The sequence below is a fragment of the Diabrotica virgifera genome, chromosome 8, assembly GCF_917563875.1.
Source record: "Diabrotica virgifera virgifera chromosome 8, PGI_DIABVI_V3a".
NCBI lineage: Eukaryota > Metazoa > Arthropoda > Insecta > Coleoptera > Chrysomelidae > Diabrotica > Diabrotica virgifera.
In genome coordinates, this window is record NC_065450.1 from 139,854,597 (window position 1) to 139,874,798 (window position 20,202).

At 33.7% G+C, this 20,202-nt stretch overlaps 1 protein-coding gene across 2 annotated transcripts in view; it reads right to left on the reverse strand.

Moving 5' to 3' along the window:
• LOC126889381 (rab11 family-interacting protein 4) overlaps positions 1-20,202 on the reverse strand; it is a 330,965-nt gene that overhangs the window by 12,325 nt on the left and 298,438 nt on the right. For both annotated transcript variants that reach the window (XM_050657640.1, XM_050657639.1), the window contains exons 7-8: positions 15,324-15,488; positions 1,398-1,654 (exon numbers count right to left, since the gene is read on the reverse strand). In XM_050657640.1, coding sequence (XP_050513597.1) covers positions 1,398-1,654; positions 15,324-15,488 — 422 coding nt within the window. The remainder of the gene's footprint in view (positions 1-1,397; positions 1,655-15,323; positions 15,489-20,202) is intronic.

The window sequence follows — 20,202 nt, forward strand, 5'->3', positions numbered from 1 at the left end:
AAAACGAATAAAAAAAGGGACTAGACAGGACTGCATATTATCACCATTATTATACCAACCAATATTCTACAACACATATTCTGGATATATAATGAGTAAAGTACTAGATAAATGGGATGAAGGAATAACTAAAGAAGGCATAGCAATCCCAAGACTCACAAAAAAAGATAGAAAAGTTTTCTAAATGTGGGTTTATAGAAGCTGAACGTATGCTGGATAGAACACAGAACCAAACTATCAATTCTGGAACAGCTTAATATAAAAGACAGGCTATTAAAAAAAGTGAAACTAGCATACATAAATTACTTCGGCTACAAAGCCAGAAGAATGGGGACTATGGAACTATTAGTAGTAGAAGGAAAGGTAGAAAGTCAAACAACAAGAGGAACATCTTCAACAAGAGGAACATCTTCAACAAGATGGGCAGACTAAATGAAGACTAATGGATCGCCACCAATAGAGGCAGCAAGCTAACAATATTTAGGGTTTCACTAGGCCCTAACAAAAGCTTAAGGAATGAGGAGGACATTGTACTTAGAGCAAACATTATTTATGCTGAAATGCGCCATATGATGCATTTTCGCATCGAATTACCAGACTCTTCCATATCCATCTCGACCTGCGAAATGATTCGAAAGCTTGGTATTCATTAGTGGCCTACCTGTGACGTGTTAGTCACCCTGAAGTTGGCGTTGTCTATTATTCAGACAGATTTGCCATCCAGACAATCAGTCACCGCTGGTTAATTGCTACTATTTATTTAAACAACTTTATTGAAATGTGGTGTTACAGGAGGATGCTTAGAGTAGCATGGACAATGGACACAGAAGAAAATTAACACGGAAGTATTGCGAGAAATGGGCAAAGAATACGAAATAATAAACACAATAAAAATAAGAAAGTTACAATATCTGGGACACTTAATTAGGGGACAGCGATATGAACTGCTAAGACTGATAATACAGGGAAAAATAAGAGGAGGAAGCAGCATAGGAAAAAGGAGAGTGTCCTGGTTGAAGAATTTAAGGGACTGGTTTAAATGCAGTTCCACAGAACTCTTCAGAGCAGCGGTAGATAGAGTAAAGATAGTGACGATGATATCCAACCTCCGATTTTGAGACAGCACTTAAAGATCTTTTAAAATCTGCTTCATGAAAAGTGCCTTTATTAATTTTATTATTTTAATACGAATTTACAGAACAATTATCTTTAGTGTTTTATTTAGTTAAAATTTACAGGGAGTTTGGCAAGATACAAAGCAATGGCTATATTGATCTTACACGACTCTAAGTAAACCAATAAGGCAATATGGTAATATGACGTACAAAAATCTATGGAAAAAGAAAACTAGGGGATTGTATATAAAAAGAAAGAAATATAGGTTTTTATGTTCTTACCTAATTTCTTGGCTTTTCATCATTTTCATTTCTTCCTTTACACTAGTCACCTCACTTGTGAGATCCGAAACCTGATCCATTAGATTCTGTCTTTCATTCTTATATTTATCAATCTCGTCTTTCTGTCTGTTAATCTCTTTCTTTAAATTTGCACATTCTGTTTCCGACGCCTGCAGTCTTAGATTCACATTATCCAACAATAGTTGTTTTTCTCTTTCTAATCTAGCTTTTTGGTCCTTGAATCCCCTACGTTCATCCTGAAAATAATAGAAAGAAATAAGAAGTGTAATACTTGCGTAGAAAAATATAATTAAGTACATTGGACGTGTATATAAAATCTATTACTAGTTAATTGATATTTTCACAAAAATAACACATGATTAACGTGTTGGTCAGTTTGATTAACTCAAATAATAAATTATTATCTAATCTGATTTAAAATAAACATAACAACAACATATCCGTCTAACCTTAGATTAGCCAAAGAAGTAAATATATTTCTGTATATAAATAATAATATTTTGGTCTTAACAGACCAAGACTCAACATGGCCAATGTAGAGCCAATAATGATGATGATAAATTTTTTGGTTGAAGATTTTAAAACTTAAGGCCATTCCTTCTAAAACATAACGGTGAATATCCTCTCTCTCAAAAATTTCTTTCTACACGTAAACGTTTACGTGCAGAAAGCCCAGAACAAAAATTCTGTTCACCTGTTATCGAGCCGATAGACAAACCGAACATTCCCTGGGTGGCAGTTAAGAAGCTAAACAATAAAACGATTAACTTGTGGTCATTCTTTTCTTCAGTGGGATTATGGGTAGATAATTAGAATGTACATTGTAAATTATTGTAGAAACGTGCAAAGTTATATTTTCGAGAACAATATTAATTTAGATTTCAAATTTTTAAATAAAACAAAATTAGATAGGTACAGCGTACAGCATGATATTTTTAGGTCACGGTATTATTGCTGAGTTGGGTTTTTTTTTTAAATATAATGTCTTATATTTTCTTTTGTTTTTAGGTCATTTTTTTAAGGACAAATTGGCTGTCTTAATTTAAACGTTGATTAAGGCTTGGAAATGTAATACATTTTTGTGAAATGTTGAGAATGTGGCGACACGATACTCTTGCCTCTCGACATATCCTAGACATATAAGTCTTTGTGACTTTATTATTTTAACTATATAGGATCTGGTTGGTTATATAATTCTTTCAATTCCTGGTTGATTCTTACTGTCTAAAGTTCTCTGGTGCCATCCTTAACTGCTACATATATTCCTCTAAGAATTCTTCTTTTTGCGATTTTTAAGTTTTGTTATTGTCCACGTTTCACAGGCATTCGTCATTTAGGTCTTATTACAGAATGGTAGATGTTTATTTTCGTACAACTGGATACATAATCTAATTTCAATATTTTTTTGTAACGCAAACCAACAACGATTGGCACTCTGTATTTTGTTGTTAATCATTGTTTATGAGTAATGTTATTATCAGATGTGAATCGTAGCTCCCAAATGTTTAAACTGATGAACCCTTTCCTTTCAAAGTTGTTCTGGTGCATTGTAACGTTTTGCCCTATTCTGTCTCGCTGCCCCGTTCATGTTGTAGCTATATATTTTGTTTTATCCTCATTTATTCCTCGGATTGTTTTGCGGAATTTCTCAGTCTAATAAACTCTTCCTTGACACTGATCGTTGTATTTCCTACTACTATATCTATATAATCGCCTAATCGGTGAAAGCTAGTATAATGCGAAGCACTTTTGTTATAGGTATATAATGTGAGGATAATGTAATATAATGCGAGGAGTGTTTCTGTGCTCGTTTTCCTCACAATACTCTCCAAAGCGATACTGAAGGGAAGTGAGGATAAGGTATCTCCCTGTTTGAGACTACCGTTGATTGTAAAGAATGTCGACTATTTTTCTTCAATTCTTACAGCACTCATAACTCCGTCTACATATATATGCTTTTGTGATATTTATCAATTTCTTTGGTATTCCTAGTTCTACCATGGCATTCCACAGTTCCACTCGTATACTACTATCATATGCCTGCTTAAAATCTATAAAAAGCTGGTGTAGTGTCTTGATGCATTCCCAGTATTTATCCATTAACTGCCTAGAGGTATAGCACAAACTATACCTCTATAGTTTGTGCAATCCATCTCATCATTTATCACCTTTTTGTGTATCGGAATGATAACACTCTCCTTCCAGGAGGTTGGTAATTGATCTTCTTTCCAGTTTGGCAAATCAGCTTACGAAAGGCATGTGTGTCTCCTCTATTTTTCAAACATTCTGCAGATACAGTGTTGGTTCCTGCGCTTTGTGGTTTTTATGTTTATGGATAGCTCTAGAGTCTTCTTCGACTGCAGATTCTTCTACTATGGGTTCTGCCGTAGAATACACACATTCCTTTCAGGTTCCAGCTGACATGCTCCCAAAATTATGTCTATGAAGCATAGCCTATAATAATTATGATTAAAATTAATTTGAAATCTCTGCCTACATAACTGCTGGGCGAATTGAAACGGATAATGAATTTAGGAACATGAAATATACATGAAATCAATAACAAACATGAACTGATAGTTAAATATATGGAAAATGTAAAATTGAATATAATATATTAAATATATGTTACAGACTAAGTTTTCACTCTAATCTAATGGCATATAAAACAACATAATGTTTACTCTACATCCCACCAGAATGAAAACATATGAAAAATATGTTCTCACGGAAATAGAAAACTGCTAAGCAAGGTGATTACATTGAATCAATAGACGACGAACTGAACTCCTTATATGTGGCACCAAAAAACTAATTCGACTGATTACAAAGATTGTTAATATGTATATAAATGGATACCCCGTTCCCAGCTAATGGAAAGCGGCATAAATTTCCTCATTGTACAAAACAAAGAAAAGCAAAAAAAAGCTATAGGATGCCTTTCTCTGGAACAAGAAAATAACAGAAAAGATATAATTTAATATCTATGAAACTGGTAAAAAGCATGCTTTTATACGATTGTGAAATGAGGCGATTAACAGAGAGAAATATAAGAAAGACAGAAGCCGCGGAAATGAATGTAATAAGACGAACGCTAAGTACTTCGCTAACGTCTGGAAATTAACACAGAAAAAACAAAAATAATGACTCAGATGAGAAGAAATATAATTCCACAAAACATTATACATGAAGATGACATTGAAACAGTTGAAAAGTTTACATACCTGGGAGTAGAAATTGAATATATGCCGACGGATCAGAATATGGAGAAATACGGAAGAGAATAACGCAGGCAGCAGAGCTTATTTTGCCCTCTCCCATATATTTCGGTCTAAAAGTGTCCACCGAAATACAAGGATGAGAATCTATAAAACCTTAATCCGACCAATAACATGCTATGGAAGTGAAACCTGGGTCCTGAAAGAAACATCCAAAAACAAGCTCGACACATTCGAAAGGAAAGTACTGAGGAGGACACTAGGACCTGTAAGGCAAAATGAAATCTTCAGAAGTAGATACAACAACGAGTTTTCTCAACTTTATAAGGAAACACCCCTGTCAGACTTCATTAGAATACAAAGATTGCAATCGGCCGGACATGTGATAAGAATGGGAGAGGATAGGCGACCAAAAAGAGCACAGAATGCTAGAATGCTGGGAAATAGACCGGTTGGAAAGCCAAGAAAGCGCTGGGAAGACATAGTAAACAGCGACGCACAAGTCCTTTTAGGAGTCCGTGTATGGAGAAGAGCAGCCACAGACAGGCAAGGGTGGAGGCAAAAAATAAAGGAGGCCAGGGCTCAATTTGGGCTGTAGTGCCGTAATTTCGAAACGGGAGAGGATAAGAAATGAAGAAATTAGAGCACGCATGAGAATACAAGGTACAGTCATGGATGACAGACAACGAAAGCAGCTCAAATAGTTCGGAAATATCCAACGAATGAAAAACAGTAGACTCCCGAAACAAGTAATTGCATTGTCACCTACAGGAATACAGAAGAGAGAAATACCTAAGAGAACATGGATGAAAAGAATAAGAAACTCAATGAGCTTCAAATCCAAAGAACATAAAGAAGATCAATGGAACAGCCGAATTGAATGAAAAATGGGATCGGATAACGTCGAAAGACGTTCTAAACGGATTATGCATATCATATTATACATGATAATACATATAATGAAAAAGTTTATACAAGTAACACGTATTATAAGAATTTGAGTAGCATCATGAGCAAGATCGATAAAATGAAATTACATTTATAAATATAGAATTGTGTAATGTTTCTTTAGAGGGTGTTTTGAAATAAAAATTATAATAACAATTTTGTCAAAAGTCTAAATAATCTTTGTCCATTCATAAGCACCAATTCGTTTTTGTACCTGTAATAACATTATTGATAATCCTACCGGCAGGGTTCCTTTACCTGCTGGCTGGCCGCGGGCTGGATATCGACAACAAGGACAGAATGACGGCCGAGAGAGATACCTTTTAGCAAAACTTTGAGATTTTTAAAAAAGTTTAAACAAAATAGCTGCTTTGTGTTACCCTTTATGTTAAAAACAAAAACAGATTCGGAAAGTGGGAAAAATTCTCTAGTGCCGTATTTAAATTTAAATTTTTTTACGTTAATTTTAAGCAAAAAAGTTAAAAAAAACATATTGTTTAAACAATTTAATAATTGACAAGCAAATAGTGCACTAGAACTTTTTAATACCTTTCATATAAAAAAAGAATTATCTCAATATCTGCCATAGTTTTTGCGTTGTTTTGTTTAAACTTTTACATTGGAATTTAGCTATGCTAAGAATCGTGAGGAACAGCCTTAAGGAATGCATGGAAATTGAATTTCTGCAAAAAAGCAGAACGATTATATTCAACTTACACAAAAGATAAAAGAGGCTGTTGGTATACGAAATAAAAGATCATACAACCTTGTCGACAAAGAACAAAGAACGATATAGATAAATTATAAAAATGGGAAGGGTACATTAAAGAACTATTTAGTGACGAACGACAAGTAAAATAAATACAAAATTGTATTACAAGTTTCACAATAACAACGGAAGAATTAGACAATGCAACAAAAATAGCCACAGACAGAAAAGCTACAGGACAAGATGAAATACCAACAGATATACTTAAGACACTTGGAAATAAAGTAAAAAAAAACACTTCTAAGCCTTTTAAACAAAGTGTAGGAACATGTTGGGAGAATACCAACAGATTGGCTTAACTCTCTATTTGTGATGCTTGCAAGAAAAGGATATAGTAAAAAGGTGCTCCCATTATAGAACAATCAGTCACGTTTTAAAAATCTGCCTTGGGTTAATTCACTCCAGAATTTATTCTAGAATTGAACAAGAAATTAATGATCCGCAAATTAGTCTCCGCAATATTCTTGCAACAAGAGAGACACTATTCAGCGTGTAAGTATTCTGACTTTGAGAAAGCATTCGACAAAGTTAGTCATGAAAAATTAACGGAAATTCTTGGACAAGGACTAGACAACAAAGACTAAAGAATTATATATTATTCACAAGTGAAAGAAAAGATCGAGGGAAAGAGTGGACTAGGAAGGAAAAAACTATCGTGGCTAAGAAACATCTGGCAATGGACAGGGCTAAATTTTGAACAGCTAATAAGAACAGCTGAAGACAGAGAAGAGTTTGCAATTGTAGTAGCCAACCTCCATTGAGGAGACGTTACTTTAAGAAGAAGAAGAATACTATCACCACCAAGCAAATGTCAGAATTGGCTTAGATACTTCTGAATCAATTAAAATTATCGTTGGATTAGATAGGGGTGCATCTTTGCTTTTTAATACGTACTCCGAGCATATTCTCAAAGAGACACTGGACAGGGTTGATGTCGATCAACGGTTAGCTCAAAAATTTAATAAACAGCATGTCATTCACATGTCATAACTTACTATTTTATTGGGAAATAAGCCACAATTTAATTTAAAAATGAAATTTATTGACGTTTCGACTTCTACTTCGGAGGTCGTTATCGAGATTTAATAAATTTAATTATAAATTTCATTTTTAAATTAAATTGTTGCTTATTTCCCAATAAAATAGTAAATTATATATGATGCCACAAAGAAACAGCTTCAGAACAATACATGTCATAACATTTTCAACTATCTAAAGACTTCAGTTTTATATCCCATAATTTTGAGAATTATTCAGTTTTTTTGAATTTCAAAATTATTGTATAAAAACTATGTACTTAATGGATATTATTGAAATTTTGTGTAACGATTGAACATACTAAAAAATAGATATCTTTTGGAAATTATAAAAGGCCTATGACAAGTATAATAAATAAGATCACAAAAAAGCTTCTTTTAACTATTTTTTTTGTGATTTTTAGTATTTTTTTTATTCTTAATAATAATTTTTAAGATTACAACCAAAACTTTTATTCCTTTAGAAAATTGTTTTTATTCTCACTAGGTACCTCGTGTCATGTGTATTGTGTGTGTTGAGTAAGTGTCTTGTTACTCTGCAAAGTCGACGTCATTGTCTTTGCAAAGAGACGCTAATTGTATCCGAACGTCTGCGGTCCTTCAGGTGAGTACCGATCCCACAAGGACAGAAACTATTTTTCATTTATTAATTTATAATAAACGAACAATTTCTGACCCCCGTGAGATTCGAACTCACGACCATTCGGACCTTTCGATCCAAAGGTAGGCGCTCTTACCACTGAGCCACAGAGGGGGTAAAATTGTTTTACAACGAATAGTTAATGCGATATATGAAAAAAAAACAAGGAAAAATACTAAATTGTTTGAATTTTGGTCCAAGAGCTGTGAGACATTTTTGAGTAGGTATTTTAGGCAACCTGAAAATTTTTCAAGTGACTCTTGCATGATAGTCTAATACAAAAATGCCGGTCTGGCTGGATGGTAGCGGTTATTTTCCCCAAAAATCCCCCCAAAGTTAAACAAAAGGGTAAAAACTGTTATTACAACAAACTGTAATCATTGACGTGACTTTAAAGTAAATTTAAATATTCACATATAAAGAAAATAAACAGGCCAGGCGATTTGAGGGCGATTTTAACTCCGCAAGATACTTGCATAGGCGCCCCAGGATTATTTTCAGGGGATGCATCTGAACTTCAGAAGATTTCATCTGAATCTGTACATATTATTAACGAGTATAAAATATACAACTATACATGCATAGCTATATACATTCCTGCCGGACAGGGAGGTGCAATTGTTATTTTGACAGGGTATTTTTTAATATTAAAAATAAATATTCTAAAAAAGACAGGTTTTTTGGTGAAATTTTCCAACTGCCAGGTGATCAAACAAATTACGCGTGCATATAAATGAAAAACGCTATAGGTAAGCAGCAGTGTGAGAAAGATCGTATACCGATAGCTGTTTGCGTCCTCTGTTGTAGCTGAGTGAGTCCGTTCGCTCGAGAAAAATCACGTGACCTGGCGATATCCATGTTGTTGCTTCTCGAAACGTTAGAGTAATTATTATATATTATAGTTTTTTAAGTAACTTTTTCTTAATTAAAGAAAAATAATACGTACTATACAATAGATTTTGCAAATATGATAGAAAAAGACAAATTTATTATAAATAAATATAAATATACTGGGTTGGGCTAAAGAATGGAACCAAGCAAATATCTTTGAAACGAAAAGAACAATCTTTTTGAAACTTTGCATGCAAGTACAGTGACGCAAAACGCATCTGTTGCTATACTTTTTGTTACTAGTTCACTTCCGGTTTCACCGGAAATACCCTTAACTTATTTACTTTAAATGGGACACCCTGTATATTTTTGCAGATTTTAAAAGAACTTTTTATTTGTAATTCATAAATACCAAGTTTGGAAGAAAAAAATAGTTAAAAAGTGTCTATAGATAATTTTTTGTATTAAAAATAAACGAGTACTACCATCCATACTATTGGGACCGTGCAAGTTCGGCAAAGCGACCCCTATTTCTACGCTCTGTACTTTTATTCGCACTTTTAATTATATTGGCCAATTATATTAGTCCTGGTTACTGGATAATTGTCAAGGCCATAGTCCAAAAAAATAGTAAGAAGAAAAAATAAGAGCCAGGTTATGTTATGAAAACGTGAACAATTGTATGTAGTAAATAAAATTAGTTATTAAAATGCAGTACTGCACTCAAAATACAATTAATTAAATTTGCCTTTATAAAATAATTGCATATCATATCAATATTGTGGAGCAATATATAATTTTTCTGCTTCAATGACAGAAGGTATGAAATATACGTCAATTTGACAATTTGAATTGACAATATGAATTATTTAAGATAGTTGCAATATTTCTCCGCGACTCGCGCACGGTCGTTTCTCGTTTCCCTTCCAAGTACTTGCACACCGCGAATAGACTAAAACTATTGTTGTATTTATTTGAATTTAGCATAGTAGGTAACTGTTACTGAAATAATTGACAGAAATAAGTTTTATTCAAAATGGTTCATTTAAGTGAAAGAGATCGGATTGAAATATTAATGATAATCGGTCATGGTGATCGTGTTAGACGAGGTGTGTAATATTTTTAATGAATTGCATCCTGAAAGAAATCCTATATCACGTTCAACGGTTACTAAAACATTGAAACTTTTTAATGCAGCTGGGATAGTCAAAAATTTGCCAAAAACTGGAAGACCACGGACTGCAACGAACGAAGTTATTAAACAAAATATTGCAATTGATTTAGAGGAATCACTTCAAACTTTCACAACAAATTTGGCACTAAACCATGGAATAAGTCAATTGAAAATGGAAAAATATCATCCGTATAAGATACAATTTAAGAATTGTCAGATGATGATTTTGACCGACGGCTAGAGTTTTGCGAACGAATGATGGACATTTGTAACAATGACGAACATTTTGCAAGTAATGTAGTGTTTTCCGATGAGGCAACTTTTTGCTTAAATGGAACCGTTAACCGCCATAACTGTAGGTATTGGTCGAATGAGAATCCTCGTTGGATTATTGAAGCACATACCCAACATCCACAAAAGTTAAATGTTTGGATGGGAATTGTTCAAAATAGACTAATAGGCCCTTTTTTCATAGACGGAAATTTGAATGGTGACAAGTATTTAAATTTACTAAATAACCAAATTATTCCTGCACTTCAACAGAATGGCTAGTTACCACAAAATTTTTGGTTTCAACAAGATGGAGCGCCTCCCCACTATGATCGACGGGTTAGGGAGTTTTTGGATATGAATTTTCCAAATCAATGGGTTGGACGTAGAGGATTCCTAGAGTGGCCAGCTCGTTCTCCTGACCTCAACCAGTTAGATTTTTTTCTTTGGGGTTATCTAAAATCACGGGTTTACGTTAATAGACCAACATGCTTGCAGGATTTGAGACAGAGAATAATTGATGAATGTGATCTAATACGTGGAGAAATTCTGGAAAGAGTGACTCAAGAATTTATTTATAGGCTTGCACGTTGTCAAGAGGTGAATGGCGGGCATTTTCAACATTTGAAATGATTTTTTTTTATTTTTATTATCATTGGTCTAACGTAAATAAATTAACCTATTTTTTAACTCTAAAGAGATTTATTTCTTGTTTTAATAGTTTTTTCTTCCAAACTTGGTATTTATGAATTACAAATAAAAAGTTCTTTTAAAATCTGCAAAAATATACAGGGTGTCCCATTTAAAGTAAATAAGTTAAGGGTATTTCCGGTGAAACCGGAAGTGAACTAGTAACAAAAAGTATAGCAACAGATGCGTTTTGCGTCACTGTACTTGCATGCAAAGTTTCAAAAATATTGTTCTTTTCGTTTCAAAGATATTTGCTTGGTTCCATTCTTTAGCCCAACTCTGTATAGGTAGGAAAGTATAAAACTATAAACTAAATTAATTATGTGTCCGAATCTTGTACTTCTTCTTTAAACTACTCATCTGAGCTTAAATATTCATTCTCTTCTTCTTCGTCAGACTCCCCTCGAGACTCAGATTCCTCTTCTACATGATCTGTAAATAGTTGTAATATGTATTTAGAATTAATTAAAAATTAATTAGTGATTAATTAGTTGAGTTTCTACGTATTCTCTGTCCGTTTATACGAAGTCGAAGCCTGGACAATCACGGGCGCATCTGAAGAAAGACTTGCCGTTGTTGAGACGTGGAGTTATCGAATAATGTTAAATATATCATGGACACACGTAACTAACACGGAAACATTAAGAAAGATGAAAAAGGCAAAAGAAATACTCAAAACTATGAAGGAAAGAAAAATGAGCTACTTTGGTCATATACTAAGAAATAAAAAACGTGATGTGATTGGTTATATAAGGAAAAGTATTAAGCATTGGTTATGTAAGTAAGAAAACGTAGCAACTGAATCAATTAATCACTAATTAATTTTTCATTAATTCTAAATACATATTACAACTATTTACAGATCAGGTAGAAGAATCTGAGTCTCGAGGGGAGTCTGACGAAGAAGAAGAGAATGTATATTTATTTAAGCTCATTTTTCTTTCGTTCATAGTGTTGTATTTCTTTTGCCTTTTTCATCTTTCTAAGGCCCGGTCTTTTCACCTACGAATAACTATTTATTGGGAAGTTTATCCGGCAGATTACATGTAAATCTGTCAAATAAACCTCCGAATAACTTTTATTCGATGGTGAAAAGACCGGGCCTTAATCTTTCCCTGTTTGTTAAGTGTTGTGTCCATGATATTTTTTACATTATTCGATAACACCACATCTCAACAATGGCAAGTCTTTCTTTAGATGCGCCCGTGATTGTCCAGGCTTCGACTCCATATAAAAGGACAGATAATACGTAGCAACTCAATTAATTAATCACTGATTAATTTTTAATCAATTCTAAATACATATTACAACTATTTACAGATCATGTAGAAGAGGAATCTGAGTCTCGAGGAGAGTCTGACGAAGAAGAAGAGAATGAACATTTAAGCTCATATGAGGAGTTTGAAGAAGAAGTACAAGATTCGGACACAGAATTAATTTAGTTTATAGTTTTATACTTTTCTACCTATATATTTATAATAATAAATTTGTATTTTTCTATCATATTTACAAAATCTATTGTACAGTACGTATTATTTTCCTTTAATTATAAAAAATTACTTAAAAAACTATAATATATTTTCAGGGGTGGCCAAACTGCGGCTCGCGAGCCACATGCGGCTCTTTCAAATATTACTTGTGGCGCTCGATAAATGTACCAGAGATCCTTTTCAATTCTATGTTATTATTTAAAAAAATATATTATCGTTCCCTATGTGTCTCAGAATGTCTTTTAAATTACTGACAACAAATATGAAAGACCAAATGCAACTTTGTAACAAATTCCATTTCCATCCAAGCTAAGAGTGATACGACACATCGAAAACTGCGCTAAAGAACATTAAGAGTGGCGCGACACATAAAAGTCAGTAATCAACCCACTCCACACCGATTTGTATAGGTAGATAATATATTTAGTCATTTTACTCTACTTAAAAAAAATGTTACAATATTAAACTAGAAAAACTTAACGAGTAAATAAGAAAGCTAGAAGGAATATTGACCGAACTCCAAAATTGATTTTAAGACTTAAAATATTTTAAATCGTCTCTTCATTTTTTTCTGAATTCATTTGAAATAAACATATTCCATAAGGTGAGCTCTTTATTTATTACCAATATATGACCCAAACAACTTTTGGAGAATTAAAATTAATAGAGAAGCAAGAAGATCAAGCTCGAAAATAAAACTATAAGTCGACACCGATTACCGAATTTTGGGAATTTGTACCAAAATCGAAGTACATACCCTAAATTAAAAAAGGATGCTTGTCGAATTATTTCCATGTTAGGAACAACGTACGTGTGTGGATCATTTAATGCCATTTTAAAATTTGTGAAATCCTAACACATATCAGTATTAACTAACCAGCATCTGAAAGAATTACCGAGAAGTGCTACCACAAATTATTCACCAAATTTTAAAGAATTACCAAAAGAAGGAAAACAAATATTGGACAGGGAAAGGATTGGAAACAAATATTGGACATTACAAACGTGCTAAGACAGGGACCAGTAGAGAAAAAAATTGAAAAAATAAACCTGAATTGGTTTGGACATATAACTAGAATGAACGAGAATAGACTAGTAAAGAAGGTGACAGATGCCAATAAGAGACAGGAGAAAAGAAGAAGGAGCAGACCTAGAAAGGGGTGGATGGAACAAATCCAGGAAATCGGGAACAAGAGACGGAAAACAGCTCAACATGTGAAAGTGAAGGACATGGCATGAGACCGGAAGGCATGGACGAAATGGGTAAAAGATGGATAGGTGATAGGTGATAGCAAAGTTCGACTCTCTTATTGCGCATAAGGACAACGTGAAGAAGAATAAGGAAAAAAAATGTAATTAAGTTTTAATATTCCATAATTTTATTTGTTTTCAATAAATAAGAGTTCTGTTAAAAAACATTGTATGTACATACCTCCTTTACATACTTTTTGAATATGTTTTTAATGGACATCCTAAGTCTTGACGTCACAAAATAAGGAGGAGCTTATATTTGGCTCCAAACACTGTTGTTTGTAATGTTAAACACTCATAAGGAATCTTTCATTTATTGTTTACGTGGTTTGTGTGACAAAATAAGACTTTTCACTTGGGTATTTAGTTAAAGAAGCGTGTCAGTTAAGAGATTTTTATTCGTTTTTGCCCAGGTGAGTTAAATTAATGCAATGATAAGAACGTAAACAGTTTTGAGGTTATGTTTATTTTCAACCCCTAAGGAATAAAAACCACCTGAGCAAAAACGAATAAAAATCTCTTAATTGACACGTTTCTTTGACGAAATGCCTAAATGAGGTCTTATTTTGCCACACAAAGCACATAAATGAAAAATTCCTTATGACAATTTAACCTTGCAAACGGGGTTGTTTGGAGCCAATATAGGCTTCTCCCAATTTTGTGACAGTTGTGACGTCAGACTTAGGCTGTCCATTGCGGCTCGCGAAAAATTTTACCTTGTGAAAAGCGGCTCTGACTATCAAGGAGCTTGGCCACCCCTTATATAATAATTACTCTAACGTTTCGAGGCACAACAACATGGATATCGCCAGGTCACGTGATTTTCTCGAGCGAACGGACTCGCTCAGCTACAACAGAGGACGCAAACAGCTCTCGGTATACGCTCTTTCTCACACTGCTGCTTACCTATAGCGCTTTTCATTTATATGCACGCGTAATTTGTTTGATCACATGTAATGGCAATTGGATAATTTCACCAAAAAAACCTATCTTTTTTAGAATATTTATTTTTAATATTAAAAAATACCCTGTCAAAATAACAATTGCACCTTCCTGTCCGGAAGGAATGTACATAGCTATGCATGTATAGTTGTATATTTTATACTAGTTAATAGTATGTACAGATTCAGATGAAATCTTCTGAAGTTCAGATGCATCCCCTGAAAATAATCCTGGGGCGCCTATGCAAGTATCTTGCAGAGGTAAAATCGCCCTCAAATCGTCTGGTCTGTTTATTTTCTTTATATTTGAATATTTAAATTTACTTTCAAGTCATATCAATGATATTTTTTGTAATAACAATTTTTACCCTTTTTTTAACTTTGGGGGAGATTCTTGGGGAAAATAACCACTACCCTCCAGCCAGACTGGCTATTTTGTATTAGGCTATCATGGAAGAGTCACCTGAAAAATTTTCAGGTTGCCTAAAATACCTACTCAAAAATGTCTCACAGCTCTTATACTATTTAAATTTCTGGTGTATTTGGAAGTAATTTTTGCAAAAATTACGTTTACAACGTTCCCAGTCGACTCAAAGTATATACCGCCTGATCTAATATAAGAGTAAGGGAAAATAGCTGATCTTACCTGTAATTTCTCCTCGCTTCTCATTTCAGTTTCCCTAAGTTGTTCTTCTAACATAATAACCCTAGCTTGGAGAGCTGCATTATCTGCTTTGGCTCTCGTATACCTCTCATCATTTTGGTTGGCTGTGTCTTGAAGATATCCTACCTGTTGCTGTAACACCTGAAACTAAAGAAATATTTGGTTAGAAAAATTAACAAAATGAAATCTTGAGATGTATATTTTAACTCCAAGTGACAGCAGTATGCAAATATCACGAATAAGGTAACTAACTCTCTTTAGATAGGTCAAAAAGATCTACTATATTCACTAAAAACTAATCATGAATAATTCTGTGTTCCCAAACCTGGAGAATAGCATTATTGTGACACGACCATAAAATTATAGTAAATTTGAAATATAATACACATATTTGGGAACAACAATTAGCAAGAGTGGGCGCACCGAAAAAGAGATAAAGCAAAGGATCGTGAAAGAAAAAAGGGTGATTGGATCAGGGGCGGTTTCTCCATTGGTTCACTTGTGCAGTGAACACCCCTTAAAAGTTTATTAAAATACAATTTTTTTAAATCTCATAAATATTATATTATTAAAATATTTTGTTAATCTCATAGAATCATTAAAATTTAACTTTATTTATTAATAATATTTACTTGCTCTACGCCGCTGGATGCACGTGGCAAAGTACAGATACTATGCTCTGGTGCAGAATTCAAATTGAACCAGCCAGCCAGTACTAACTTAGCCCCTGTGTTAGAAAGAGATATCTTAAAATCGGTGAAAAAGCATTTCGCGTATCTAAAACAGTGAGGATTTGTGTACTGCACACAGAGACCAGTGCAGCGTTTCGGTTCACAGTTTGGAATTTTCTCTTGAGGGATTTAGTTAAATACGGTTAAATCTTAAATACAATATTAATAGGTTTATGATGGAGCCTTATTCAGTGGAATTTATAAAAGAAAATGCAAATAGTTTTGAAAATCGACTTCTTATAAAAAGGAATGGTCAACTTCGGCCGGAGATAGGTACAAGAATGTGCTATAAAAAACAAAAAGTTTAAATGTTGCTTTAAAGTTGAACAATATAAAAAAACTGTGTGGTTGTGCGGATGTGATAAACTACATTCTTTGTTTTGTTTTCCATGTTTAGTATTTTCAAAGAATGAAACTATCAGAGTGGACAAAAATGGGCGTTCGGGATTTATCTCATTTATCAAAAAAAAAAAAATGAAAAACACGGCTCTTCCCAAATTCATTTAAAAAATGAATTGCAACTCTCAGATATTGGCAATGTTGATGTTCGCCAATTATTAGATTCTGGGTATAGGAAAAAACGCGCCTTACATTTTAACTTAATGGTGGCGTGGAAATGAATGCATTATTTAATCGAAATTAGTTACAGATTTTATGTATACCTACCATACATAAATAATAAAAAATGATTAATATTCCACATTTAAACAGGCGAAGCACTCACTATTGATAATTTTTTAACGAACGCCTATGCAATAATATTCGCGGTGTGCAAGTACTTGGAAAGGGAAACGAGAAACGACCGTGCGCGAGTCGCGGAGAAATATTGCAACTATCTTAAATAATTCATATTGTCAATTGAAATTGTCAAATTGACGTATATTTCATACCTTCTGTCATTGACGCAGAAAAATTATATATTGCTCCACAATATTGATATGATATGCAATTATTATATAAAGGTAAATTTAATTAATTGTATTTTGCTTGCAGTACTGCATTTTAATAACTGATTTTATTTACTACATACAATTAGGCATTCCAATGAAACGTCAAACATGGCCGGGTGTGGGCAAAATCTAACCTTACATCGACATTAATTTGTAAAGAAAATCCTGCTTGGTTGTTTTTTTTATGTTAATTGTGTAGGGAAATCTGCGAAATTGTGATAACAAATTAAATATGAAGTGGTTTATCGCCTACAGAACTGAATTATCCCATATTAGTTACCAGTTTGTGTCAATAGCTACTATGGGATAATTCAGTTCTGTAGGCGATAAACTAGTTTATATTTACTTGCTATCACAATTTCGGTGCACAATTAACAATAAAAAACAAAACCAAACAGGATATTCTTTACAAAAACTGATGTAAACCATATATTACTAAATTTTTGCCCACTGCCGGCCATATTATATCACGTGATTTGGAATGGTCAATTGTTTACGTTTGCTAAACATAACCTGCATCTTATTTTTTCTTCTTATTATTTTTTTGGACTATGGTCTTGACAATTATCCAGCAACCAGGACTAATATAATTGGCCAATATAATTAAAAGTGCGAATAAAAGTACAGAGCGTAGAAATAGAGGTCGCTTTGCCGAACTTGCACGGTCCCAATAAGTGAATATATAATTTGGTGAGAACCAGGAAAGTATAATAGTTTCACTAATCCGCTTAGGTCCCGCTGGGTTTTTTCCCTAAAAATTTTTCGCCTGTGCCGCAATTGCCCGCGGCATTTATTCACCGTTTCTATAATTACATTCCTTAATTGAACACCCTTTTTAAATTACCACGAGCCGCCACTGGATTGGATGTCTAAATCCGATGATATGGTCAGAAGAACTATCAAATCAATGTAAACATCTCATCTTTAACTCCATCTTTAAAAGTATAGTGCTCTATGGCTGCGAGACACGGCAACTTATTAAATCCCTGGAACGACGCCTACTTGCGCTGGAAATGGACCTCTGGAGAAGATCAGCTAGAAAATCAAGGCTTGAAAGAATGCAAAATGGGAGGCTTGAAGGAACACAAAATCAGACATATCATGGGAGTCATGTCAACTATCATAGACGTAATTCAAAGGATGCAACTGATCTGGTATGGTTACGTAGAAAGAATGGACCACGCCAGGCTGCCAAAATTTTTAAAATTGATGCCAAGGGAAAATGAAGAGAGGAAGGCCGAAACAGTTCTGGCTAGGCGGCATTCATAAGGTAATGTCAGAAAGGAACCTTCACCCTGGCGAATGGAACTACCGACGAAGCTGGAAACCGGAAGGCGAAGAACGCTATAAAAACTAGGATAATAATAATAACAATGAAAACAATATAGTAGATGAGAAAAAATAATCGTCAAGATTTTGATTTGCTTATTAATAAACGACGTATTTGATTTGCACCTTGTACAACTGGTAGATTCAGTTACATTGATGCATCACCCTCCCCAATTTCTTGTCGTGTGTAGTTTGCAGATGTTTACATGCAGCAATTATTGTAATAATTGATGTGTTGTACACTAGAAGTGCGATATTGAAATGTTCTCCACTGTATCAACAGTCATCATTACGGCTGCCAAACGTAAACCGTTTTCAAAATCAACTAAGTACAAAAAATTTGTTTTTCGATATAAAAATATGGTTTATGAAAATTATAGTAAATTTAAGGATTACACCAATGAAAACCGTTTTCAAAATTAACTACAAAAAATTTGTTTTTCGATCTAAAAATATGGTTTATGAAAATTATAGTAGATTTAAAAATTACAAAGGCATGATAGGACATATACATAGCAAAAAGGAGTGTAATTATAGCATGTTTACTATAATTATTATAGAATGGTTGCTAACATTGATGAGGAAAGATAGCATTATTACCATTGAATTGTTATTAAAATGAGTAGGTAACAACAGGGAATAACACAGTTTTTACAGAATACAATACCAAATTAGGTATAAAAAGGCCGTAGAAATGTTATTATTCAAATTAACAATGGATAAGTCTCTTTTGGCAATTCATATACCACAAGTAGTAAAAAATTATGTTTATCAATGTATAATAATGGACAAACTTACAGTAAAACCGATTTATCTGCAACCGCCAAGAGAAGACACGACAGACGTTCTTTAATGCGGTGCAAGTGACCTTGAGGGTTTTTGTTAAATCTGGCCAGGTACACTAGACCGTCCTCCCATCTAGTTTTGGGTCTTCCTCGTGATCTGCCTGATACAGGTCTCCATTTGGCAATTTTCTTGATAACGGCTTCTGGATTCCTCCTTTCTATATGTCCCATCCATCTGAGTCTCTGTGCCTTGATAAATCTGACGATGTCTTCTCCTTTCAGAAGTTCTCTTACTTCGTGGTTCATGAGTTTTCTAAATTCATTATTACCTAAGTTTAGTGGTCCTGCTATCCTCCGAATTATTTTCCTTTCTAGGATCCTCAATCTTTCTTCCTCTTTCTGTGTCAGACAAATTACTTCAGCACCATATGTGATTACTGGTCTAATTGCTGCTTTGTAGATTTTCAGTTTTGTATTCTGAGTAAGCTTCTTATCTTTGAGGAAGTTATGTATTTCCAGTAGGTTCTGTTTCCTGCCTGGATTCTTTCATTAATTTCGATACTTCTATCATTAGTTCCATTAACTGAGACTCCAAGATATTTAAAATGTTCTACCTTTTCAAATTCATATTAACTGGGTTTTTTCTTAAGCATACTAGGTATTTTGTTTTGTTTTGATTTATTTCTAAACCCCTTTTGCATAACTTCTTAAATTCTTCCTTTAAACTGTTTAGGTTTCTGCTAATTAATGCTATGTCGTCAGCATACGCCACAAGTTGCGACGTCGATGTTATAATCGTACCTTTTATTTCTGTAGCTCTTATTGTTCCTTCTATAGCGACATTAAATAGTGACGTTGATAGAGAGTCGCCTTGTCGTACTCCACTTGCTATTTCTATATTTTTGGTGATTCCGTTATCTGTAATTATTGCTGCAGTCGATCCTTTCATTATCATTTTCGTAAGCTTTATAAGTTTCATTGGTATATCTAGGTTTTTCATGTCTTCTATTATGTCGGGTCTTGTTAAGCTGTCAAAGGCTTGCTTGAAGTCTATGAAAAGGAGGTG